Source organism: Nematostella vectensis, chromosome 9, assembly GCF_932526225.1.
Source record: "Nematostella vectensis chromosome 9, jaNemVect1.1, whole genome shotgun sequence".
Lineage (NCBI taxonomy): Eukaryota > Metazoa > Cnidaria > Anthozoa > Actiniaria > Edwardsiidae > Nematostella > Nematostella vectensis.
The window spans coordinates 10,672,238-10,690,412 of NC_064042.1; the positions used below are offsets into that span (position 1 = coordinate 10,672,238).

At 38.5% G+C, this 18,175-nt stretch overlaps 1 protein-coding gene across 4 annotated transcripts; it reads left to right on the plus strand.

Moving 5' to 3' along the window:
- Positions 1-407: 407 nt before the first annotated feature.
- Positions 408-17,798, plus strand: LOC5512696 (inositol hexakisphosphate kinase 1). Of its 4 annotated transcripts, none has more exons than XM_048732571.1 (7): positions 408-459; positions 12,770-12,980; positions 14,233-14,318; positions 14,488-14,559; positions 14,865-14,948; positions 15,452-15,627; positions 16,272-17,798. In XM_048732571.1, the coding sequence occupies exons 1-7, from the start codon at positions 432-434 to the stop codon at positions 16,767-16,769; spliced, it is 1,155 nt and encodes a 384-aa protein (XP_048588528.1). In that variant the 5' UTR covers positions 408-431; the 3' UTR covers positions 16,770-17,798. The 4 variants fall into 4 exon arrangements, with proteins under 4 accessions (XP_048588528.1, XP_048588529.1, XP_032237976.2 ...); XM_032382085.2 differs by lacking the exon at positions 408-459 and adding an exon at positions 3,328-3,752; XM_048732572.1 differs by lacking the exon at positions 14,488-14,559 and having other exon boundaries at positions 409-459.
- Positions 17,799-18,175: the final 377 nt, after the last annotated feature.

Here is an 18,175-nt window from a genome sequence, read left to right on the forward strand (position 1 = left end):
AAAAGTGAATGGGGGGGGGGGGGTGGTAAGGAAAAGCCTGGAAAAAACATGCATCCCAAACCAGACAAAAAAAAGCATACAACGATGGAGACAAGGAAAAAAAAAACAAGTTTTACATGCAAATTCTGAGTTCTGAATTTTGTAATGAACGCCGAAGACAAGAAGAAGTTGAATTCCATTGCAACATTAGCCTCAGCCAGGAGAAAGGACACTTTGGTATTAACCCGCGTGCCATAACCAACAGCCCACCACTGCGAGTGAGGATTTGCTCCTTTAATTTTGTCCTATTCCCCCGCGGGTTACGTGTTGTTGTGGGTCAAAGCGAAGTCAGATTTTACACCATTAGAACCGTTTGTTCACCAAGTCGGAGGGCACTCCTCTATGATGAAGTTCGACAAGATTTCCGTTTTTACAAGGAACTGCCTTCAGATATGAAAACCTTCACACCAGAATACAGAGGTAAGGAAGGAGGGAAATCTCTGCATCCCAAATCAGACACAATCAAAAGGCAAGGCCCTTGCCAAGTCGTGGATAATAAAATGGTAATTTGGGACAAAAGCTTGGTTTTGGTGCATTTATTTTTAACACCCTTTAGGGCAAATTGGTATGTAGAGTATGGACCAAACTAATAAATTTCTTGGCTTTATGTGGTTTTATTTATACTTGTCTCAGACAAGTGTAAACAATGGTACTACTGTGATGTTGAAATAACTGCTTCAGGTACAGGCCCGTAGCCAGGGGGGGTTCAGACGAACCCCTCCACCCAGCTTGAAGGTCCGCTCAGAGCAAACAAAAATATATAACGTTTGGCTGAAGATATACCGTGCACATCAATATGTCTTTAAAATGACTATAAAAATCTTAATTATCTTTATTTTTATCACTATATGTTAAAAAGTACCCTATTAATAACATGCCTAATGTAATAAGGCGAGGAGAGGGGTATACCGGGAATTTGGTCCGCTAACATGGAAAAAACGAACCACACCGCTCGAAATCCTGGTTACGGGCCTGAGGAAGTCAATGCCCATCTGATTGATTCCCTGGGGACAACCAGTCGACCCAGATACCATTGATGGAAAGGGGCCCTCTAGCCCTCATTGGGTGATTTTGCTTACAGACATTTAAAAAACTGATTCCTGCTCTTGGCAAACGAAGTTCAGTGTAGAAATGTTATTCATGGAGACATTGGAAACAACTCTATTCGTAGCGAAGTACGGATAAATTCCGAAGCTTAAATTATAAGAGCAAGAATGTGTTGGAGCTAATTCAGCAAGCATGCATGCAAGAAATAAACAAAGAATTTGGTGCACAGCCAGCAGTAGTAGAGGGGAAGTGGAAATGGCTTACCAGTGGCGTTTCGTAAGTCTGTTGACAACATGATATATCGTGAAAGTTGAACTGATAACGAACGGACTTTGAAGCTAAACCTTGCATTCAGATAGCTATTTATCGAATGTGGCTCGATTTTTCATTGGCAAGAAAGGCAGGAATGACGTTAAATCATAGTCTTAACCTTCAAAGAATTCAACTACGCCATGTTTTTTTTTACATGGTTTGGAAAACCGCTGACAATTCGCGGGCTTTTTCGCTAAAACGTTTGATTTGATTGGCCAAGTGTTGTGGTATTAGAAGAGTCATGATTTGCTATGGGTTACACTTGAGTCGACGATTAGTAAGCTATAAGCTATTAGCGAGTGACACAACCCCGCTACCGCAAAAAGTCCTGAATAGCTTCGCTATCCACGACTTAAAAAGCATACAACGATGGAGACAAGGAAAAAAAAACAAATTTCACATGCAAATTCTGAGTTCTGAACTTTGTAATGAACGCCGAAGACAAGAAGAAGTTTTATTCCATTGCAACATTAGCCTCAGCCAAGAGAAAGGACACTTTGGTATTAACCCGCGCGCCATAACCACCAGCCCACCACTGCGCATGAGAATTTGCTCCTTTAATTTTGTCCTATTCTCCCGCGGGTTACGTGTTGTTGTTTTGCCAACTTGATAGGAATGAAAAGAGATCATGTAAAATAACTCGGGAAGAAAACAAGTCTAACTTAAGTAAGCAAGATTGGCAAATATACTCGCAGAAAACTAAAGCCCTGAATAGTTTGACTGTTCTGTTTGTCCTCCCTGGTTTGTCTAAACGGCGAATCAAGTCAAGAAGATAGAAAATAGCGACGAGCGATAAAATGGCTGTTATACCGCGTCTGATTCAAATCCCGATTCCAGCTTGTATAATATACTTAATAGTTATAGAAACGTCTAGAAACAACATCAAAGAAGTACAGTAATCCTCTTTCTCTAATCTCCCTCTTTATTTTCTAACTATTAGAGAAGCTCAGATACTTCACTTGCTCTGATTCTGATCATCACAAAAATGTATTCACTCGCTACATGAATAGAATCAAAAAGCCCAAACTGTCGTGATCTCGTACTAGAACAATGAATACAATACACCAAAAAATGGAATTCGACTCTGCCAAATTTTCGTCTTTAATAAGACTTTTTCAGTCTGCCCTAAAGAAGTCTTATTAAAGACGAAGATTTGGCAGAGTCGAACCCTCGCTACATAGATAGACAAAGGTAACCCAAGCACTCGGTTTGTATTTTTTTACGCAAGAGAATTTGTATAGTAATGAAAAAATGGAAAATTAAAGAAAATAGACTTTCTAGTGGGCTCACTTTATTCTTGCCTGTCTATGGGATCTCTCCTGGGTATAATGGGTCCATTTTACTCATTCGTTTCCTTTCAGCACCAATGCATGACGAGAGAAGCAGAAGCGTGCCGAACTCAATTCTGTCGAACTAAAAACAATGGCACGGCAAAAGCGCGACCTGGGAATCGGGCCTTTTTGTTTTTCCTCTCCAATTTTACACGACGTGCTTCACCACACTCTCTGTCAATTATCTCTTTGTATTTGGAATTTCAGGAATGAAAGTATGTTTCATAGGGCGCGGCATGACATACGATGTTTGCGCAAACACCGAAATAGACGAAAGTACGTGACATTTACTCACGAAGCTCCTCAAACATTAAAAAAAAAAGAGCTTAAAATGTTGCCGAGATAGGTCAAGGGCGTGTACCAAAACAACGTCTTTCCAAAAATAACCGTATTTTTGAAAGTTCGTTACGCTTTAAAGCACTCGCACACAAAAAATACACACAGCGAGAAAAGCTTTTAGCGAAGCGAGCTTGAGTGACTAAACGCACATCCAGGCCAATCAGAAGCTCGAATTCACTCACGTAATCTAGATACTCAAAAGGCCGGAATATTGTAATGTCCCTTAGCCAATCAAAATCCAACATTTTGTCACATGACAGAATTTGTTTTCGTCACAGAGGTCGCATCGATCAAGCGAAAGATAGAAACAAAATATCCGTCTTTTGACTAGTCATGACAAAAGAATTACGAATTTAGAACGGATTTGAGCTGCAATAAGCCCTAATAATATGCCTACGGATAAATGAATTAAAAAGCTGGGTTTATGCTAGTTGCGAATCAAGTTAGGAAAATACTGAAGCAAGTATATGTCGCAGAGACTTCCTAGAATTACAAAGATGGCGGGTCAAAGCGAAGTCGTCAAAGATTTTACACCATTAGAACCGTTTGTTCACCAAGTCGGAGGGCACTCCTCTATGATGAAGTTCGACGAGATTTCCGTTTGTAAACCATATCAGGACAGAGAGGATTGTTTTTACAAGGAACTGCCTTCAGATATGAAAACCTTCACACCAGAATACAGAGGTAAGGAAGGAGGGAAATCTCTCGAGGACGAAGGAAACCAACTGACCGATCGTTTCCGTTTCAATAATTCACTCGATATTACCGTTGCGATGTTCTGAAACTTTCGATTTTAAAAATCACCTTCTTTTCAAACTTTGATCTTTCATTATATGGATAACAACAGTACGTAAATTTGACTCCAAACTAATTACAGCTAGTGACAGCAACTAAAAACAGAAAAGAAACCATGAAATGACAGTGCCCAACTAATTCGTTATTGTTTTGACCAGAATGTCGTTGCTTTCATTGAATGATACCTATATGTAATTTAACTGTTTGAACCAGGAAATGTTTGCTTTTACATCGATAGGGGAAGAATCCGAAAAAAAAGGATTCTAATAAAAATATTGTCGTTATTACCGACTGAAACAATATTGTTTTTGGTCGTAAACAAACATCCAAAACGGTATTTTTTTTCGGGTTTATCTCTCTTGGAGGTCGGTTCTAATAATGCTACATTTTATTTCTCGTTAAATTGTCGGTATAGAGCTATATATTTTCCAAGAGTATGGCAAATGTTTTTGTATCTATGATAATTCCTTTTTCGAAAAGTCAAGAAAAATTACAATATTTGGTAAGGAGATATTAATATTTCTGATGGCCGATGTTATTTACGTGAAATTTAGAATGTAATTTCTAATGATGGTTCTTTGTTCTGAAAATCGATTTAGAATATTGTTTGAGTTTGTCAATAGTGTAAGGTTTGTACAGCATCCATTTTTTCATAATTTCTGCACGTGAACTAGTAGTAAGTTATATAAATCATCCAATGTAGTTAATTTTTCTGCCTTTCTAGCTGTAGAATAATAGATGTTAGGCTGTTTTAATCCCTTAAGCAAGATTATTTTTGATATTCACTGATACTAGGAGAGGCAGAGAAGCAGCTGTCTTTTCTTTGGATCCTTATCTGATAAAAAGCACCCTGTTCTTGATGGTTGTTTACGATTTAATCTGAAATTCCGGAATGAGATCCCAGTTTTTCCGGGATGCCATAATGGTAAGAAAAAGTTTCCTATATTCCAGAATTTCTGGGGAATAGTGGCTGAAAAGGGCCTTTGTCAAATATTCTACGGAAAACTGCAAATGGTACACGATTTTCCGGAATTTCTGGTATCCCTGGTTAAAGTGGGCTACCTCTCAAGCAACTCCACATTTTCCAGAAATTTTCCATTTGGAGGAATCTGTACCATTTACAAAATAACCAAAAGTACCAGAATTTCTGATTAAATGGTAAACAACCAATATGTTAAGATGTGAATTAAGCTAAAAAAATAAAAATATTTTCCATTTGCAAAGTATCATATTAGTTTCTAATTTGAGTTGAGGTTTAAGGAGATACTTTACATTGTATTAGCATTTATAGTGATAAGATTGTAATGAAAAATATTTTTGAGTCTTTTTGTTCAGTCTTGCAAAATATTCTGTTTTATCCAATCTCCAAAGCCAACGCTTGATTCCTTTTCACTGAAAACCTTAACATCTCTTAACTCTTTACTAAGAAAAAATATTCCCCTCCTGACCAAAATCACGCATGATGGAGCTAAAAATTAGAGTATACCTTGTATAAATGATAAAAAATGTTAGCTTACAATTTCAACTTCAGTTCTTTACTATTCAACATGTCCTAATATTTATAATAAAATAAAAATAAACTCTCTTTTGCTGTATGTCTTTTATCGGTTTTCCTGTGGATTTAGAGGCTTGTGGTTAAACACCATAAATCCACACTTGAAGTTATAAATTAATTATTTCCCCATGAGTCCACAGAAAACACTTTCAACATAGTACCAAGTTTTATGTGTATGTGTTCAAAACAGTTTTGTTAAAAAAATGTCCAGCTCTTTGAACTTTTATTGCACAATTTGATCAGGGCAAATAAAAATTTCCCTCACCCATTTCCATCTATGTATGATAGTGTTTTTTTTGCACTTCTTGGTAATATTGTCCTAGCATCTTAGCTTCAGTGAGCTTTCCGAATAGCAATTTATTTGCACTTTATGAAAGGTCAGATTGGTGTTTTAACTTTTTGTGTAGACCACACATTTTAATAGGGTCAGATAGCTACAGTATTAAGCCTTTGAGATGTGCAATCCATTTGCAATTGGCCTTATGGGTACAACTCTGCATGTACCTTTCATGGCTGCAAGGGGTTTGGACCGCTCCCAGTTTTAAACCCTTTTTTAACAATATTATAACTGTTTACATTCACTATCATTTAGGGCCTATGGTACTATCTCGTTGCTATGAAACTCCGTCGCTACAAAAGGGAAAAGCGCTTCACTTGGTTAAATAGACTAAAATCACCACGCATCCTCCAGCGTGATTCCGTGGCCCAGTGGTTAGCACCTTTGACTCATAAACAAGCACTCCGTGTTCAGTCCCCGGTCTAGTCTTTTTTTTTTCATTATTTTCTTCGAAACTCCAGTTCTACCTTTTTTTACTTTTTTTCCCAAGAGATTAAAATAAATTTTCGACATTTTGTAGAAGAAAATGCAATTTTCTTCTTTTCTTCAGTTTTTAGAGAATAAAAGGGCAATTCCATATTTAAATGCACTTTGTGTGAACTTTTTAACTTATCTTTATCAAGCTTTAATTTAACAAAACTGACAATTTAAACTTTAAAGTTTATAAAAATCTATATATTGTTTGGTTTTCTAAAAAAATATTTTTTTTTTGCAAAATTCTTATTGGTACCCAAAGTTAAGGTAACAAGTTCCAAATTTCACCTGTGTTTAACTGGTTATATCTACTAAACTATTATACCAAATCCTGTCAAAAAGGCCTCATATATTCAAACATTAAAAGAAGCCTTAAATGTTTGATATCATGGTCTTGTTTAATACAGATTTTTCAATTTTATATGAAAATGCCAGGTGTAGGAAGTAATGTCCGTTACGAAAATTTCAGTTTTTCTTACATTTTAAGAAAAATATTAAAGATGTCTTTACTGGATATTCAGATCCTCTCCTAATCTAATCTAAAGCTTTGACATATATTTTCTTCCTACATTATTTCCTTTTTTTTCACATTATTCCTGTAATGGACATTACATAACGGACATTACAGAAGAGATGCTTCCTTTTGGGCTTCCTGTGTAAAGGTTGTTAGGGTGGTTACACTGCCTAGGGGTGGTTACATAGTCTTGAATGGTTTTTCTCACTGACTGTTAATGTAGTGACTGCATAATCAATTCAATAATTCTGTTCTAACATTTGAGATGGGAGAACCAACATCTCTAAGAAGTCGTATGAGACAGTACAGAGAACAAATACGGAACAGTGCAGAGAAAAAAGAAGTCTTTGAAAAAGATAGAAATAGAAAACAGGCTGCAAGACTGAGAGAGAAAAATCAAGGAGTCAGTGCTGAAATCAAAGCCCATAGAAATAGGCTGAATAGAGAAAGAGTGGCGAAGTTCAGGGCTAACAAGAAGAGTGCACCAAAAGATAAGGATGGCAAAAATTCAATTTATAAATCAAGAAGGTCACTTGGGAAAGCTGTTTCAAGGGTTGCGAAGTCCCTGCCTTTTAGCCCAAAAAAGAAGAAAGTGGTTCTTGAGAAGCTTGCAGAAAGGTAAGGGCTTATCAAATCAAGTGTCCAGCCTAAAAACGTGACAAGCGACGAAACTGTGAAAAAAGTGGAACAGTTCTATCGCCGTGATGACATTTCAAGGCTAGCACCTGGGAAGAAAGACTACATAACAGTCTGCAAAATCCAGCTCCAGAAAAGGCACCTGTACTATACAGTGAAAGAAACACACTCCCTTTTCAAGCTTGAATATCCAGATGAGAAAATTGGGTCCAAGTTTGCAGAGCTAAAGCCAGTTTATGTGCTTCACAGGTCAGAAACCCCCAAAGATGCTTGCCTTTGCATGTATCATGAGAACATCATCCTCCATTGCGATGCACTGCACAAGGCCCTGATTTTCCTGCATACTCAAGCAGTTTTGTATCAAACTTCGTGTGTTGTCCTGATTCTTAGAAATATATGACAAGATGTTGTGAAGAGTGCTCAGAGAAGATCTTCGAATGGTTTGCAAGTTTTCAAGGGCCTGTTCTGAACACAGAGGTCTTTTGATGCCAGTGGTCACGGGAGGAGGCTAAGAATGAGCCTAGCCACAAGAGAAGGAAAGAAATTGATGACGAAACCACAAGTGCACCAAAAAAGAAGCTAATGAAATGTGCCAGATCAGGAACAGTGCTTGCTGCTTTTGAAAGCCTTAGGGAGAAGTTGTCTGAGTTCCTCAGACATGTATTAATAAAGAGGGAATGGAGCAACCACTTTCAGACCACACTACTCAGTATCTCCAATGGAAAGGCAGTGGTCCAGGTGGATTTCAGTGAGAACTACACGCTGCAACATCAAGGGGAGATCCAGTCAGCATACTGGAACCAAAGCCAGCTGACAGTGTTCACCGTGTGTGTCTGGATGAGCAAGGATGAGCAGAAGAGCATGGTATTTGTCAGCGACGACCTCGACCATGACAAGACCAGTGTCTGTCCTGTCAATGCTCACCAACCAGTATGCCATAAAGAATGTGGGGGTTTTCTCAGATGGGCCATCTTCACAGTTTAAGAACCGGTTCATCTTTAATTGTTTGCCATTTTTTTGCAAGAAAGCCTGAAATGTAACTTTTTTGCAACATCACATGGCAAAGGTGCAGTGGATGGGGTAGGTGGTACAGTTAAGAGAAATGTGTGGATGGAGACAGTTAGCAGACCAGAAGCTGTCAACTCTTTGGATGATTCCTGCAAGGTGGCAGTGAAAAAGGAACAAAAGACAGAAGAATCTGAGTTCGATGAGTGTTACGAGAAAGAGTGTGAGAAGCACGCATCACCACCCACAGAGGATGAAGGTGATTTTGTCATCTGTCGATATGAAGGGGAATTGTTTCCAGGCCAAGTAACAAAGGTCTATCCTCAAGGTGCCAGGGTGAAAGCTTTTGAGAAGTGTGCTGGCGGATGGAAATGGCCAAAGACGGTTGATGAGATTGATTATCTTCTTGCAGATATTGTAGAGATAATTCAATACCCTGAGCCCATTAATAGCCGTGGAACCTTCAGGGTCAAGGAACTAGAAAGCAGATGGGAAAGCTAAAGTCTGCAGCAGAAAGATGGAACTGAACAGAGAGTTAATATGACATGTACAGTAGTAGTTGGGTATTTTTCTTCAACGTTCATCAACCAAAGTCAAGACATCTGAAATGACTGTTTAATTAGATATTTCTTTCCTTTCTTAGTATTATACGTTGGCCTAGAACATATGAAGGCATACTAATTCTGTTTCATAAATGTATGAAAACTGTTAGTATTTGGAAGCATATTTTTGTTGTTTTCACAGTTATTTATTAACAGACAATTACTTGAAAAAAGGTACTGTGATTAAAAACATTTTTAACTTGATTGTTGATTGTTACTGATAACATTTTCATTGCTTTAATGAAAATGGTTAGAGGTGGAACTGGAAACTCTGTTTTTAATGGATTAAAAATACTATAAATGGCGTCAGACACAAGTGTAATGTCCGTTACAGGGAGGGTGTTATGTCCGTTACATAAGAACTTAAAAATTTATTCATGTCACATAAGGGTCAGATCCTTTTAAACAAAAACACTTTAATGTATAAAGATTCTAAATTTCAATAATATATATTTTGGACATCTATGTTTGAGATGATTTTTGGGGTTCTGTGGTTGCAAAAATACTGATGTCTTATCTGGTGTAATGTCCGTTACACTAACATATTTATGAATATTTAGAAATTTAAAATTCTTTAAAGGTTGTTTTACATGTAACTGTTTTCTTAAATGTTCTATGTTTAGATTTTAATCATATCTAACTTAATATGAATGATCAATTTTGAATAAAAGAAATCTCTTCATGGATTATGGGTAAATAGTGTAATGTCCGTTACATGGAATCGCCCAAAAATAGATGGCAAAAAAATAAGATGGCGGCCATTTCCGCTCGAGAAAAACACGTTCATTTTGAACATTTTACAGCAACTGTGAATTTTATTTCACTCAAACCATTGATTTTTGAAGAAATAAAAGTTATTACCAAATATGTGGTTTTCGAAGAACATAAAAATTCGCCATTTCTCGCGGTATCAAAATTATGCAAAATGGATGCATGAAGTTTTAGAAAATAATGATGTTAAAATATTTCTGCGAAAAAATGATGTTAGATTTGAACAGTAGCTTCTCCGACACGTTTTTCTGTCCTGGGTCACATGACCATGGGAGGGGTAAGATGACGTCATCACTTGTGTCATTTATGTCTAAAACACTTATGTTGAAAGTTCCAAGAGATTTGACAAAAAAACAGTAGCTTTTATAAAACAAACAAATTTCCTTAGCAACGGACTCAAAAGATAGTACCATAGGCCCTTAAGTATGGTTCAGTTAACAGCTCATGAATGGCACTATGCAGAAAACTGGCCGAGTTATCGCTGGAAACAAGCTGGCCGTCAAGTTAAAGATCAAGAGAGCTATCGCCTGCATTTTATTCAAACCATTTCACCAGGATCAGTGATCTATGAAACGGAATATACAAGATGTTTGCTCAATATCGTAATCCAGCAAACTGCATCACCATTTCTGATCCAACAAAGCCGTCCCCTGAGGTTCCATCAACAGAATTCGTCCCTGCTTTCTACGTGTCACACATCATGTCTTTAGCTCCCAAGATTGGCGGAGTTCGACAAGCCATGAATTATGCAAACTCTGGCTTTGTTTGCATTACTGAGACGTGTAAATGTGGATGTGGATACCTCGTCAGCAGCAAAGACTCGTGTCAAGACAAAGTTAACCCTTTCACTCCTGGGTACTTTTGAGCAAAATTTTAAGAAAAACAGACTGAAAACAGAAACCTCCCCCTTATTGAAGTTTCCAACAATGCACTGTGGTGCCTTTTCTTTGTAGCGACGGCACTGCTACAGCCTGTTGCTTACAACAGTTTTGCTTGTAATTTGCTTAACAATTACAGATTTTTCACATCTTGAGAGTGCCTTAGGACATCATAAAGTCTATTTGGGCAAAATTGTTTGCTTGTCTCTATTTGCTTCTAACTTGCTTCATCATATCGCTTATGACATTGTCGCGGTATTCCAATAAGCAGAGTTAGTGGGTTGTTGCGAATACTATCAGCGAGGCATTCCTTGAACCATTTGGGGTATTTTCACTTCTCCTACCCTCCGCACACGCGCATTTCCCTCTGCAGCGGCGTAGCCAGGATTTTTTACAGGAGGGGGCCCAAAAGGTCTTTTCAAGGCATTGTCTCCTGTGTTTTAGATAATGTCTCATACAATTACTGTTTTTTTGGCGGCTAGAAGGGTTGGGGGGCGGGCCTCCTGGGCCACCCCCCTGGCTACGCCGCTGCTCTGGATGACGCACTCCAGGTTTCAAAACTTCAGTACTGAAACAGTAACAGTCAGCAACTCTCTGCTTCAAATCCACGCAAAGCATCTGGCCCAGATGGCATTCCTTGTTGGGTTCTGAATAAGCGTGCAGACCTAGCCATATCAGTAACTGATATTCTTAATTTCTATTTTTGGGAGCAGGACTTCGGCAGTCTTGGAAAGATGCTGATATCGCCCTAGTATCAAAACAGAAGCCTAACATCTTTGTCTGATATCCTTAACGCCTGTTCTTTCTAAAGTTGCGTAGGATTATGTTTAGAAGCACTTTGTTAAACCAGCAATTTTAGCAAAGGCTGATCGGCACCAATTTGTAACTGTTCCTGGATCAAACGCCATGCATGCTCTTATAAGCATGATCTATTCATGGCTATCCCCTACTGATGGGAATGATGCAACAGTTAGAGCTATCTTACTTACTTTTGTAAAGCATTCGACCTGATTGACCATCGGTCCACAAGCTCCATGCCTAAGACATCCCCCCCTCGATAATCTCGTGGATGTTTATTTTCTCTCCTGTCACCGACAAAGGGTTAAGCTTGGCCAAGACTGCTTCTTTGAATGGGGCGCAATTCTTTCGGGCGTCCCACAGGCACGAAGCTCAGCCCCTGATTATTTCTCCTTGTGATTAAAGATTTTGATGCCCAAGGGGTTTACCTCTGGAAGTATGTAGATGACACCGCTCTGGCTGAGGCTGCAACCAAAGAAGAAGAAAGTACGGTCCAGCATTTCCTTGACAACATGTCCTGCAAACTAGCCACTGGTGGATTCCAACTTAACGAAGCCAAGTGCAAGGAACTGCGTATCAGTTTTAGTAGGTCGGAGATAGATGTAGAGTCAGCTACAATTAACGGCAAGGAATTGGCTCGTGTTTCCCAATCTTAGGCGTTACAGTGTCTAAAGACTTAACAACGGTCTTATAGCAGAAATACTTAAGAAAATCAATAAGCGCTTGTATTTTCTACGGCAACTTAAACATGCTAACATTAGGCTAAGGAACTACTCCTTTTTACTTGACATGCGTTAGACCAGTGACCGAATGCGCATGTCCTGTGTTCCACCATTGCTTGCCACAATATCTATCAATTGATCTCGAAAGATGCCAGAAACGGGCCCTGTGCATAATCTATCCATTACTGTCCTACAAATGGGCACTCTCCACAGAAACGCTACAAAATCGTTGTGAAACAATATCTCGGAAATTTTTTACTGACATTCAGAATCCAGCTAAGAGGTTGCATAGTCTCCTCCCAACTAAAAACATGTGCCCAGTAAATTTAAGGTGCAGGCGCACTTTCAATGTACAGCCATAACACACAAATAGAATGCGCCAAAGTTTCATCTACCATAATTAACTGAACCATTGCACAACATCACCTTCGATCTTTTTTGCAAATGATGCCACAAAAGTTGTATGGTTTTGCTGCTCATATTATCATACCTTAAGGCTTTTGTTAGATATATAATTGACCTATATTGACCATACAAATAGCAGTAGAACATTATTAATTATAATATTGATTATGACAACTTGACTACTTTTCCTTTACCAATTATTATACCAGGTGTTGTTTATGTGAGTTTTAAAGAAGACACGGATGGCTACATTCACATCATTGCACACCCAGACAAAAGTGCATTGGAACAAGAATCGCAAGGATCAAACTATAACAGCTCTGAGAGTGATAGTGAGGATCCGGACCTGATGGAATCCTCACCCAAAAGACGCTCACGGAGGGTCAGTAGAGTTGAAAGTGTAGAAAAGAGACCCCATAGGTAGGTCAGCATACTGTACCTCACTTGTGGATCCGTACCCCAAAAGAGTGGTGGAGCATGCATTTGGAAGGGAGTGAATAAAAAAACGTACCAGAAATTCATCAAAATACTGTAGGGGGTGGGGGGGATGGCCACTCAACCACCCCTCCTGAATCTGTCCTTGTATCTATAAGCTCAACCCTTGCTTTTGGGCCACCCAGCTATCACAGACAACTCTATTATTAGGAGAAGATTATCCAGGCAAAATTTTAAATACAAAAAATGAATACTAAAAGTACTCTAAGCTTGATTCCCAGCTCGTTTCTGTACGCCCGCAGTAAATGCCTCCATCAACAGCTGGATATCTGGTCTGGTTGTTTGTTCCACAATTGAAATTTCAGGAAAGCTCCTAGATAGCTCACATGCAAAAGACTATTAGGAAGGCTCAAGTAAGAAGCTTGAAGTTTTCAATCCGAAATCCGATGGATTTTTAGCAGTGCTAAAATGTTTCCCATTAGAAAGTTTTTGGTATTCCCTGTCAATGGCTTGAAATTATCTTTTATATGGAGTGGGTGTGTTTATCCTACAGGCTTCGGAAAATTGCCCAGTTGAAATTAGGCTCAGTTGAAAAAAGTCGCCTCATGCGACTCTTACGCTTCCATCGTGCTCTCTAAACTATGTGCGTGCTTCCAGAACTGGATATATGCATGCTAAGAATGGATCATTCCTTTATTTACCTTGAAAGTTAATAATCTGATCGAGATTGTGAAGGGAAACAAGGTATTCTATTTGCATTTTAATGTGCCAGGGAGTGATCGCTAACATCCGTTGGCACTTTTCTCTTGAGTTATTACATTTTAGCAAGATCAGTCTGGCTTTGAAATGCTGATTTTGTACTTCCTCATGTATTTGTTTACCTTTTCGAGTTTTTACGGGATGATGCATGGACAAGTGTGTTTGACCATTGATCCAGCCGTTAGTGGGGCCGATGAGGCCTAGCGACAGCTGGAAATCGAGCCTAAGAATACTCCCCACGAAAGTTTACTTTATGTGCTAGGCACTTAATTGTGTCCCTAAGGATGTTTGTAATAGTGAGAGTTTGCTGTATGTTACGTACTGAATTAATGACCATTTTGTTCTTAGCTTGTTACATTTGTTGCCCTATTTTATTAGCAATATAGTATTTTGTTTTGATGTTGTTTATGACTTATGTGTGTTGTTGTATATTTTTTCACTACCTTTACCGTCCCAGTTCTGCCTCTTTTCTAATCAGAGTCAGACTAAGAAGTGGTCGTATTGAGCTGGTTGGTACAAGAAAGGATGGACTCTTTGAGGCTGACGACATGCCAGAGCAGTCAGGTAGGGTTCTGTATAGGTAGCCAGGTGCTGAGGAGTGGGCGTCGCTCCTGGTACCCATTCGTACCTGTTACTACATAGTCTAGTCTTTGTTCCACAAGTCTATTTTTCAGGCTGCCAGCCCTATCTCCTGGGTTTGATGTGGCTGAGATATGTTTATTGTGATCCCTAGACTGCCTGACGCAGAGTCAGCAAGACGAATGCCTCAGGCTCGTCATGCAGCCACTTCACGACCATTGCAATGGTACTAACCACTAATGACTTGATTTGTTCTAGGGGGCATTGCTGTGGGGCCAAACCCTTCCTATTCTGCCATAAAACGGCATGGGCTTGGGCTAAGCCCTGGTATTTGAGGGTGGGGTTGCGTACAACTTTTATGTACTTCCCCTTCAAGTCTCTGAGAACTTTGGTTAGCTTGTTTGTTTAGCTCAATTCAATTTTATTGAAGCTTTTACAGTCAAGGCTTTCCTCACAGGCAGCTCATTATATAAGATTTTCCATGTGTTGAAACCTTTATTGTTTTAAATATTTGTTTTTATCATTTTACAGAACACAAACATCAGGCAAACCCTTGGGGGCTACATCTCCATTCTCAGCAGCTTAGTAAGATGGCCAAAGCATGCAAACTACAAAGTATCCTTATCATTTCGTTTATTTATTTGTCTCTGTTGCATTTATCCCTACCTTGCGCACATTATTCTTCCTTATACTGGCCCTTTAGTGGTTGTCTAAGGAAATTCGCTCGCTGAGAAAGACATGATAGCTGGTAGAATTATGGCTGGTAAAAACTTGGTATTAAAAAGTCGTCACAATTTTTTTTCCAACCAGTAGGAAAATTATTTGCGATAACACTGTATAAGGCCTATTTTTGTTTCTTTTCTTTTTCTTTTTCTTTTTTTTTCAGGTGTTTTAGTTCAGGCAAGAAGCAACTAGGTTTGTCAACTTCTCAGTAACCTTGCTGAAAAGTAGATGAATTAAATAAAGTACAGACGCATAACCATGATTTTAATATAATATACCAATCACTTCACTTCGTAGGTTTCTCATATTTTATATCTATGTAAAATTTTAAAGGGTGATGGTTAAAAAATAAGAAAAGATGAAAAAGCTGTACTTCTTTCTTAACTCGTGAACAGAATTTATCGTTCTTGAGAATGTAGCATATCAATTCTCATATCCCTGCATATTGGACCTAAAAATGGGGACACGACAGCATGGGGATGACGCACCGAGTGAGAAACGTGCAAGAATTATGGCAAAGGTGGAGTCATCCACCTCCAAGACGCTGGGCGTCAGAGCCTGCGGGTTACAGGTGAGTCTCTGTTTCAAATCATGGGGAATGTGGAGTAATAATTCTATCGAAAGACTTGCCTTCCCCTTAAGGTGTCATTTGCCAAATTGTCAAACCTCATGCACATTCAATCTTCTATAAGTTTAAATTAATAAGTTGAACTCGTGATATTTTTGTTTATCACAATACCATGTTAATGTTGTTAATGTTTGTGTTGTTGATAAAGCTCCTTAGTTCCGGGATGGGCTATTTTTAATGCGGACTTTAAATGTATATTGCGTCGGGTATATAGGATGCTCTAAAACAAATTAATTAATTAACGATTCATATAAATCATATGTTTTATAAGAAACAAGAAAAAAATCATTTTTCCATTTGTTCTAGAGTTTATCATAGTCACCTTTGTTTTAGCCTACCTACCGGCTTTAGATGCTGTTTTTAGTTAGAAAAACCCTCGAAAACCCGAAATTGTAGCCCTTGGCCGCCATCTTGGATTCGAGTGACAAAAGATGAGAGGCGCGGGGAGGATGGTGGGGAGGACTTGAATCCAAGATGGCGGCCACAAGCTTTGATTTCGGGGTTTCGATGGTTTTCTTGATGGAAACAGCATCCAAAGCCCACAGGTAGGCTACCTTTGTTTAGTTAGTTCTTGTACTTCATTCTAGGTTTATCAACAGAACTCGGGCAGATTCATGTGTAGAAACAAGTATTATGGATTAAAGCTGACAGAGGAAGGCTTTAAACGTGAGCTTGTCTCTTTCCTTAATAATGGACAAAGACTACGGTTAGAGTTAATAGAACCGCTGGTTCAGAGACTGAGAAGGCTCTACAAGGTTCTAGATAAGCAGCATTCATACAGATTCTACTCCAGTTCGCTCCTGCTAATGTACGAAGGCGACGAAGCAATAGGTCACTATGAGAGAGAGAACTCCACACATGAGAAGTCAGAAGAGGAGAATAGTCTAAGCCGTAGTAACTCAACTGCCAGCTTTAAGAACCTGAGACACACCAAGGTGGATGTACGAATGATTGACTTTGCTCACACCACCTGGGGAAACACGCGGAGCGGCCCTGATAAGGGGTACCTGTTTGGGATAGAAAATCTTATAAGACTCCTTGAGGAGATCATGTCAAGCTATATGGAGAATGGAGAAACTGACTAGGAAGTATGGATGGTTCTTTTTAAAGAAGATTTACACGAGCTCGTTCGTTTGGATATTTAGCAAATTTTTGGTGCTAGGGCCGATTTTTCCCTTCACAGACCGTAGCAGGGGCTTGGTATTTTGCTGTCTGTTATTCTTTGTTCAATAATTGTTTGACAAATCGGTCGATGTAAATCCTTCTCTAGTACTTAACACTCGTTGTTGATAGGTAGGTGAGGGAGTCATGTATCTTTACTTAGGCTTTAAACGTTTGCAATAGCTAGACCCTTTATCGAAAGCACTTATTTGGAACTGCTTCCTGCATACCAGCTTCTTTTTGTGACAGTCAAGCAACACGCTTGTCACACATAATTTTAGTAATGCAACATTTATAAGGCATTTCGTGACTGTTACTAAAAGTAGCTGTTAGGAGTTATTTTCATTCTTTTGGTGGTACCCTTGTATATATTTTTTATTATTTTTGAACAAAATATAAAGCCATAAAACATGTATAGAAACATTTTGTTATATTGTTGTAACTAAAGTTAATTTAAACATAAAATAGGTGATAATTTTCCGGTAATTGTACATAATAATTTCCTAAAAAAATACCTAGTTGCTCTGTGAATAACTTGGTGTAATTTCAGATAAGTGGCTTCAACTCATATTGAAATGTCTCTGGTTGACAGGATAGTGGAGTATACACGTTCATGAGTACATAAAAGCCCTGCAGCAATCTGCTTTGTATAGAACTGGGGAGATTTCCCGGATATCATGATGGTAATATACATCCAATCATCACAACTTGTATAGAACTGGGGAGATTTCCCAGATATCATGATGGTAATATGCATTCAATCATCACAACTTGTGATTTTAGCAATCTTTACACTAAAGAATATACTAACTACTATATTTAGATAAAAAGACTATTGCTAGATATTTGGGTAAATAGGGGATGGGTTCTATTTATATTTTATCAAGATATAAAGATAGGATTCCCTGTACAGTTTATAAAGTTACATTTCTTATTAAAGTGAAATTATTTCACGTTTTCATGTTGTTTTATTGTTTTATCACGAGACAATCTCATTCAGCACGAGGTCGTCTGTTTTATCACGTGACAATCTCATTCAGCACGAGGTATTCTGTTTGATCACGTGACAATAACATTCAGCAGGAGATCGTCTGTTTGATCACGTGACAGCAGGAATATTAAATTTTGCGATTTTTCACTCCTTTTTACTATTAAGCAAATGTACATTCATATAAATGCAAAAGATTCAGAAATATATATGTATATTTGTATGGAATCAAAAAGCCCAAACTGTCGCGATCTCGTACCAGAACAATGAATACAATACACCAAAACCTGGAAATCGACTCTGCCAAATTTTCGTCTTTAATAAGACTTCTTCAGGGCAGAC